Source organism: Coturnix japonica, chromosome 4 (genome assembly GCF_054131305.1).
Source record: "Coturnix japonica strain WE chromosome 4, WE-NBRP24, whole genome shotgun sequence".
Taxonomy (NCBI): domain Eukaryota; kingdom Metazoa; phylum Chordata; class Aves; order Galliformes; family Phasianidae; genus Coturnix; species Coturnix japonica.
Window position 1 is genome coordinate 63,415,590 of NC_140666.1, and position 9,065 is coordinate 63,424,654.

The window sequence follows — 9,065 nt, forward strand, 5'->3', positions numbered from 1 at the left end:
CACAAATATCACAGCTTTTCATAGGTAACTCAGACATCAAATGTAATTGTTATACTTCTATGACAGACTTTTAAAGAAGAAAAAAATATGAAGCTCAGAACCAAGATCCATCAGGAATTTGGCTTTAAAGGCACCATTCCTGGACCAGCTTACAACAAAGTCCTGTGTGCCTCAGTGGAACACTTTCATATCTGTGAGGCTGGGAGTTGGGGGAGAACTACAGTGCTGCAAAAGCTGAGGTGACTGCTGTTAGCATACTTTCCAGTCAGATTAATGAGGGTCTGTGCAAGCAATGAAGTTAACTGACATAGGCTAGTTTAGCAATAGGGATCAGTACATTATTTAGCAAAAGAAATCAATGTGTACTAGTTCTAAAGCTTTCCATTTCAGCTTTGCTTGGTTGTTTCCCTTAATGATTCTGCTTCATGAGAAGCCCTGGAGACATAATAGACTACTTTTATCTTCCTGCTCACAAGGTGCAAGGACTTTTCCCTCAGATTTCTCATATGTTGTTTTGGGTTATAGTGTACTAAGAGAGTTGCTCATTACGACATACAAGCAGTGGAAATTTACCAAATTGGGGAAAAACAACAAGAGGGCAGCAAAAAGTCACCACGGTGAAGATGATGATGGAAAAATGAGGAGGAAGTAATTGGTCTAAGACCACCATAGGCCCCTACCATGCACACCCAGAAGGACACTAGCATGTATTAATGAGTTCTTGGAAAAGAATACATAGGTATACCAGTGTTACAGAGTGATCTGAGATAGTGTTCCTGATTTGTCAAGTCGCCAGGTACACACCGTGAGGATAAGGGAATGCCGGGTGCCAGTCGCTTTCTCATTCTTACCATAGTTGAAGACTTTTGTACCATTCACTTCCGAAACAGTATTGCCCTCACTCTTCCAGTAAAGCGATGCTTTGTCTTCTAGAGCGCTTTCCCTAAAGAGAAGGACTCCCCGTTAACCACACAATTACACTTCGGCTTTGCCCACTCGCTGTGGCCCCCATTCCCATCACGGCCCGCCAGCCCGGCCCACCCCCGAGGCCGCGCACAGCGCTGACACCAGCCCTCCTCCCTCAGACCCGCTCCCCCCGGACAAGCTCTCACCTGGCGATGAGCGGCCGTACTCGCACGCAGACCGTCACGGCCCCCTCGTCCGCCATCCCCACGGTCGCAGTGCAAGAGGCCGCTCTCGTGGGTACGCGCCGCTCGGACGGAGACCCGCAGCCCCCCGCGCTGCGCCCCGCACACTGAGGAGGCAGCGCCGCAACCGCTGCCCGGATTTGAACTGCTCCCGGGGCCGCTTCCTATTGGCCCGTGCTGCGCAGGCGCATCGGCGGAGCGGCCACTAGGCAACAACTGGGGGGGGAAGGAAGGGAAGGAAGAGAAGGAAGGGAAGGAAGGGAAGGAAGGGAAGGAAGAGAAGGAAGAGAAGGAAGAGGGAGCGAGGGGCGTTGAGGAGCGTTGAGGAGCCAGCAGAGATCAGAAAAGAAAGCACATGCCATTCACGTTCAACAGCAAGTGCCTTACAGTTGCTTTATTAAACGAATAAACTAATGTTTAAACTTTTAAAACATTTTTTTCCCTCTGCATTTTAATCATCATCCCCTTCCTCCTCCTCAGCTTCCTCCTCCTCTTCCTCCTCTTCTTCCATGCCTTCTCGGTCTTTTTCTTCCTGCGCAGCCTTGAAAGCCTGCTCCTCTTCCACCGTGGGGTCTGTGGCCTCCTTGATCTCTGGCCCATCAGGGTACTCGGGCTGCACAGGCGGAGGCAGGGCAGGTGTGAGGTTTCCCAGGCTGTATTTGTGCCCCCAGCCAAAGTAGATATTGCCGAATTTCCTGAGAAAGATAAGTGAAAGATCACACCATCACTCCAGAGCAGAATATCAGTGGGGATAACTCACTCCCAGGGTTCCTTATTGTGCTGTGCACGTAATTGCTGTAGTGCAGGTTCCCTAGAAGAGGTACGGCCTTACAAAAAGCCATATCGGTAATGTGACTGATGGTGAATTCACTGATCCAGCTCTGTTAGAGCAGGTCCAGAGGAAAGCCATGAAAGTGATGAGAGGGCTGGAACACATCTGCAAAGAAGGGCTGAGGGTGCTGAGATGGTTCATCCTGGAGAAGGCTCCAGGGAGACCTTACTGTGGCCTTTCAATACACAAAGGGGGCTTATAAGAAAGATAGATAGGGACTTTTGACAAGGGCATCTAACAATACAATCAGGAATAATAGTTTTTAACTGAGAGGGTAGATTTAGATTTTATATAAATAAGAAATTCTTCACTCTGAGGGCAGTAAGGCTGTCCAGGGGGGCTGTGGCTGCTCTATTGCCTGGAGGTGTTCATAGGCAGGCTGGATGGATGGGGCTTTGGGCACCTGGTCTAGCAGGAGGTGTCCCTGCCCATGGCAGGTTGGTTGGAAATAAGCAATCTTTAGAGGCCCCTTCCAACCCAAATCATTATGTGATTCAACAGCCTTCCACTTAAAAATCTCCCAGTGCTAAAACAATGCATGCTATACTCTGTCACCTCTATTTTGCATTGTGACTTCAACTTCACTTTAGTAACATAGATCCATTTCTGACACCAGCTCCAGTGCCAATTTAAAAGCTCCCACTCTTAGTTAACTGTGCTGTATATAGTGGAAACCAATGAAACTAAGAACCACAGATTTAAGATTTCATTTTTGTAAAAACCACTGCAGTCTCAGGAACACAGGTTTTAAATTGAGGACTGCAGCCAAATCTCAACTGGACAATTTACACCCATTAGCTTTATAGTAGCATTTCCAGTGATTCTTCATTTTTGCTCTTGAACACACACTGTTACTGTTAAACTGTCTTTCCCAGTCTCAGAATTAGTTACAGTTCAGTCGGTAAATTAAAGATAAACCAGATTTGACTTCAACAGATATGCATGAATTCAGTGTGTAGAATTTGTGTTGTAACTATGTCGACTCAGTACTCACGTGCCACATGCAAAAGCATATGCTCCAGGCCATCGGTTCGACCGAAGGATTGCAATAGCATATTGAGGGGTCAGCTTTGCAGAAACTGAAGCTGTCCAAGCAGGGACGTTTTGAATTCCTGGAGACAGTCAAATACACACTCTGTGAATAAATTGGCTTAGGAGCCACTACATTTAAGACTGAGCGACAAGGCTGTCACAGAATTCAAGCAATGATTATATTAAGATGCACATTAGACAGTCTAAGTCTCTAGCAATATAGACACTGTATTCAGACAGGTTGTTTGCAGGGAGAGTTATCAGACAGATGGTGGCAGCCACATTCAGAAAATACCATGCTCCTGAAATGCAGTGGTACTCACTGCTATTTCTTTCATCAATAATTGTTTAATGCTGATGGATAAACTGAATATGTATTTCACCCTGATAAAAAAAAAAGGAGATATAATCTATATTATACTATGCTATAATCTAGTATTCAGGTTTGCATAGTGTTGTGATTTGCTGCAATTAATGTGCTACAGAATATAAATTCTCACTAATATATCTGTATATGGGTACACATTTATTTACATGTGCACACACTATTTTGTCTATAAAGATGATGGAAAGATAGCTGAATATATTTCATATGTAAACTGTCCTGAACTTGGAGTAGCCTGACACATCTGAGGAATTTTTTCCTCTTTATTCTCAGCAAGACTGTTAGCTAGAAAACCCAGAGATTACAGTTCTAATGTCAGTAGTTTTAACATCAGTACTGGTAACCATTTTGTATTTGATTCATTTTGTAAAAGAACAATGGCAAACTACATCATTCCACGAAGCACCAGAGGCCTATCGCTTCAAATGGTTACTGCCTAAATTTCCAGGGACTTGCTATCAAAAACTTTGTACTCTGAAGAATACCTTCATCTTCAGAGACTGGAGTAAGAAGAGGAGGTCCTATTTCTTGCTGTAGCTCTTCTGGCTCCTCCTTCTCCTCCTCCTCCTCCTCTTCAGCTTCTTCTTCTTCCTCTGATTTTTGTAAAGGGTTAAACCAAACACAGCGACCCTATCAATGACAAGGAAGAATCACAAATACATGCAACAATCAGTGAAAGAATGTAAGCCAGCTTAAATAATTGGTTCAGACACACACACACGCAAGAGTAGGGAGATAAGAAAGAATATACACGTTCCACAACTGGGATATCATAGGCAGGATGTTGTCTCTTTACCCATTATTCATTCCTTACCCCTGCTTACTGTTTCAGAATAATCTCATACATCTGTCATGAGCTTTCTGTTATTTTGGTGTATTTGATTCTTTTAACAATCCATGCTGATGGCAGATGCTGGACTTCAGCAAAAAGACAAAAATCCTATTCTTACTGAGATTGTACCTTAAAGCACTCATTTGTTTCAATATTCATTTTGCAAGGGGATAATAACTTGTTGCTGGCCTTATTGATTACAGCCATGCAGATATTATCCATCTCTTCCTTGTCAGGCACAGAGCGTGAAGATGCACAGAAGATGCACAAAACATCCTTTCCCTCTACGCCTGAGCTCAAGTCCAAAAAGGCTCCTGAAACGTGTGCAAATTCATACCCATCTCCATCCTTGTGCAGACCTGTATGCTGTTTTTCAGTTCAACCCTTAAAAACACAGAAGGCACAAGAAATGCCACTATGTGACATGAGCTTTTATACCAAATTGACCTTATGTTAAGAGTGAACAGCAGCTCAAGAAGACAAGAAGCTTGTACTACAGAGAAAAAGGTATGCAAGGTCAGTGTGACCTTTGCAAGCTCATACCTGTTTCAAAATACTCGGTACATGGTGTACCCATGTAGACAGAGACTCCACCATTTCAAGTGCAGGAAGAGGTTCAAAATCAGGGTTTTCTTCAAAGTCTCCTCCTCCCCCTTCCTCATCTTCATCTCCTTCTTCCTCTGCAAACCGGTAATATCCAAGGGGACTGACGTGGGTTCCTGCTGAGATTCGAGCTATCTGTGCACGCAGGTAATTGGCTTCATTTCCAGGGAATGGAGGGAAGCTTACAATAGGAGCATCGAGCCTTCCAGTGAAAAACTTCTTGATTTTCCTGGCACAGACAATCTGTGCTGGTGTCACTGGAGGCAACTTCACCCAGGGATCACCTGGCTCATTACAAACAAAGTAAATGTATTTATTAGTCCCAGTTCCATTTTCTTCTTTTGGAATGACAGGTGGGGGCTTATAGGTGGACTTTGGTGGTTCATTTTTTTCTTTTTCCTCATCTTCATCTTCAACCTCATCCGTTTCTTTATCTCCTTCATCAATAACATCTTCCTCTTCTTTTTCCTCCTCTTCCTCTTCCCCCTCACGGTACTGGACTTCAGCTATAATATAATTCTTCTCCCGGCCCAGAATTCTGCCCCAGAAGCGACAGGTCTGGATTGGCTGAACAGTAACGAGTTTTTTAAGGGCAAGAAATATGAGATATGTTTCGTCTCTGCTCAAGCCAATTCCACCCTGTTCAAAATAGAAGGCGGTTTCCATCATGTTAGGTAGAGGATTCTCTCCCTAGTAAACAAAATCATGAGTTAGAGCTGAAGAATAATAAAAGTATCTATTTGAAAGACTGAACAAGATATCCACTGAAAGTTATACTTCACTCTCTCAAAGTACTTTGCAGGAATTCATTTATTACATCTTTCACTATTGTTTAGAAAAATTAAAAATGCCGCAATAAGGATAAAGAAGAAAACAGATAAACTCCAGCTTTTAGAATTCAAGATCTCAAATCTCAAACTCACTATTAACTATTGCAAAATAAGGAAAGTCAGAATTCTCATAAAGGATCTTCAAAAGACTTCACTGCTTTTGCATGTTTACTATAAGAGGCCAGAAACAAAACTGTGTTTACTTGAGTTTGTGAAAGAGGAATTTGGGAAAAACATAAAATGTATTTTATACATTTAGATACCAGGTCAACACTATTTATCTGAAATTCACACGATTCTATGTAATAACCTGTCATAAAGCTCCCTGAATTATTTAAGAGGGAATTTCTTAAGGCTAGTATGAAATATTGTCCCCTGCTCTTACTGGGATCAGTAATGCTCCGGCTGGCTTGTGGGATGCAGAACTAGGCCAATAATGAGGATTTCATTAAGAATTTACATTCAGTTTATCATCAGTCTTTCATTTCACAGGAGTAGGTGGATAAAGATTCTAAATTATACCCAGCAGGGTAGGGAATTTAGAAGAAGTAGTGCTGACTTCACATGGAATTTGTCTCACTTTTGCTTTATTTATTTATTTATTAAAGGTCAAAGGAAAATAGACAAAAGTATGAAAAATTCAAAATTCCTTTCTGGAACATTACACTTCCCTCCATTTTTTCTTTTACCACTGCATATCATATATCGTTGCTGTAAAATGAGTAATAGGCTATGGAAAAGATGCAAAACCATATACTCAATTGTTAGGATGTGTATTCTGTGTCATGAGAGGCAATACTGTGAGAGAGACCATAACATCCCCCCCTTTTCCTTTCCTGCCATCCATCTCTCCAGTATATTTGGTGGCTATATGTTTTGCTAATGATAACTCACTGTCTCTTCTTCTTGTTCTTCATCTCCTGCATCTGATTTGAGGAACAGGTTTTTGCGCAGTTCTGCAGGTTCAAACGATGGAAGAATCTCAGGTTCATCTCGAAGAGTATCCATTTTTTTCTGAAACTGATCTGCCTTCACATCCTTGCTAATGTTCTCAAATATATCTACTGGATTTGTGGGCCGTTCATCCAGGATTTTTATTAGCACATTAACAAGATGATCGTATCTGTCATATAAGTAGAAACGTAATTAATGTACTATATAAAAGACTTGGAATTTTTTATATTAAAAGTAGAAAATCACTCGGGGCTTAAGAGAAATAAGAATAGTTAGAAGAAAAGAGGACATGGAGGACTGCAGGAAATCAGACCTGAAACTAGCCTGTTTGTAACGTCCAGTCTTCCATTTTTTGTTTATCTCACACTTTACTCAGGAGTTACAGGAGAATTTAAACCTAATTAACTTCCCTTTGTTCTCTATAATTCCCCTTGTGAATTTTGTTTCTGAAAGATGGTGGACACACAAGTATAACGTAGTGATAAGATACTTCATTTGTAATGTATTCTCCCGTTCTATAACCTCTGCTACCCCTTGCCTTCTTAACATATCCCTTTGCCCTCTCATCAACACTTCTTTCATTTCCACTCCCATTTCTTTCCCCTTTCAATTTTGTTCCTTTTTCAGACTTACAAGTTCAGGCCAGATGTTACACTGCTCTGCAGCATATAGGCTTTTGCATTCTGAAACGCCAGCATTCGGTGTTCAGGATCTGGTGTTTGATCATCTGTCTGATCTAGTCCATAGCCTGGTTCATGTGGTAAATAAGGTCCATGCTCACGTTCATAGTCTTGGTAGTGATCACGTCCTTCGTATCCCTGATAGGCATCTCTTGGTTCCTGACCTCCTGCTGGGTATGACTGATACATGCTTACTTCTTCTGCCTGATGAGAGTCTTGTCCTGGTGTGTATATCTGACAGAAGTTTATTTCTGGCACACGTTACTTGTAAGAGGCTTCTGTTCCCTGGGAGCGACAGAAATACTGAATTGGGGTCAGTGAATGATGTGCTTGTACCAGTGCACGAGCCTGGCCAGCAATCCCAGGGCAGGGCTCCTAGTAAGGTGCCTGTGACTGACCGCCACGCCTTCCCAGCCCTCCAGCTGATCAGACCTAGGCCATACCTCCCGGTTCTAACTGCGGAGGCCGGTAAGTCTCTCCTCCGGGTTCAAAGCCCTCAGAAGGCAGCCGCCCAGGCCCCCCGGTGTATCCAGGGGCTCTGCTCGGGCTCCCCGGCAGGCTCGGTCACGGCCAGACTCCTCAGCAGCCGCTCAGCGCCGCTCGCCACCGAGGTGAAGCGGCAGCCGTTGCCAGGGCAGCCGTTGCCGGAAGGGGTGGGCCGGCTGTTCGCCTCCGCTCCCGGCAGGGGGGACGTTTGTCCCCGCCGCCCGGCTCCATGGAGCGGCGGTCCTGAGGGAGAGCTGATGAAACCGCCCAGAGAAAAGCAGATAAAGCAAGAACGAAAGTGTACAACGCATCGTATCCCAATGAGTCCAGAAAGTAAAACAATGTCCTTAAAAATACTAATTGTACCGGGTGTCAACATACAGAGGTTTCGCTGTTGACCTGGTCTTTACAAGGGACGAGCCCATGCTCTTTGCTTTGCAGGTGCACCTGCAGAGCTTGCCCAGCAGCTGCAGAGGGTGCTGCAGCACCACGAATTACTCGTGCGTTACTTGCCATGTCCTGATCCCCTTAATCCTTACCTGCAGGAAAAGCCTGATCTGTTGTTTAGCGTTACAGCTGGAAAGATTATCGTGGTGGAGTGGAAAAAGAGACACACAGAGAAGGAACATATAAGAAGTTGTAGGCTCATGAGGAATAACTCCATGAAGGAGGGATCTCCAGAAAAAGATCCTTCCCCAGTAGCAGTCAGCCCTTAAATGGGGTCTAAGAGAAGTGAAGCCAGGCTCCAGGTCACAGAGCTGAATTGCCTTCATCTGTGCTCCCATAGCTGACTCAGTCTTTTCCTCAGGTGCTCAATCAGTGGTTCAAGCCGTACTCAAACAGCTCCCATATACTTTCTAATTCACTTTTATGATCTGTATAAAATTGGCTGTATATATGTGATGTTCTGTGAAGCACCTGCCCATGAGAGGACTTCATCTTTTCAATCTTCTCTAGCAAAGGAAAGAGAATACTAGGGCTACCTGCACTGTTTCATTAATGTTACTCTTTGCTTTTGTGTTGCTATCAGTTATAAAGTACACTGCAGAATCAAGGCAGAGAGCACCTCACTTCATCCACCTCTGTTTTATCATCCTCTCACTGATGTGGAAAAGCAGCAACTGAATGCATGTACCATTACTGCAGAATCTCACTCTGATGAACACCATTGATAGCACGTGTTAATTAGCTGAAATGTAAATTAAGTACCTATGAATATTCTCAGTTTTCTAAAGATAGACACTAATGGTTTGTATTCCATCTGCTGTGGTCAGGTATCAGTG

At 43.6% G+C, this 9,065-nt stretch overlaps 2 protein-coding genes across 6 annotated transcripts in view; both read right to left on the bottom strand.

The window, feature by feature from the left end:
• The window catches only part of CENPE (centromere protein E), a 37,168-nt gene extending 35,873 nt beyond the window's left edge, over positions 1-1,295 (bottom strand). For all 3 annotated transcript variants that reach the window (XM_085547105.1, XM_015862022.3, XM_015862021.3), the window contains exons 1-2: positions 1,113-1,295; positions 852-943 (exon numbers count right to left, since the gene is read on the bottom strand). In XM_085547105.1, the coding sequence (XP_085403231.1) occupies positions 852-943; positions 1,113-1,168 (148 nt within the window). In that variant the 5' untranslated portion in view covers positions 1,169-1,295. The remainder of the gene's footprint in view (positions 1-851; positions 944-1,112) is intronic.
• Positions 1,296-1,527: 232 nt separating this feature from the next.
• LOC107313639 (radial spoke head protein 6 homolog A-like) lies at positions 1,528-7,936 on the bottom strand. 3 transcript variants are annotated; one of them, XM_015862072.3, is made up of 7 exons: positions 7,740-7,936; positions 7,250-7,581; positions 6,557-6,785; positions 4,773-5,522; positions 3,883-4,027; positions 2,975-3,092; positions 1,528-1,843 (listed from the first exon to the last, which is right to left on the bottom strand). In XM_015862072.3, exons 2-7 carry the CDS (start codon positions 7,483-7,485, stop codon positions 1,600-1,602), a joined length of 1,722 nt encoding a protein of 573 aa, XP_015717558.1. In that variant the 5' UTR covers positions 7,486-7,581; positions 7,740-7,936; the 3' UTR covers positions 1,528-1,599. The 3 variants fall into 3 exon arrangements, with proteins under 3 accessions (XP_015717558.1, XP_032300378.1, XP_015717559.1); XM_032444487.2 differs by having other exon boundaries at positions 7,250-7,599; XM_015862073.2 differs by having other exon boundaries at positions 7,250-7,936.
• Positions 7,937-9,065: the final 1,129 nt, after the last annotated feature.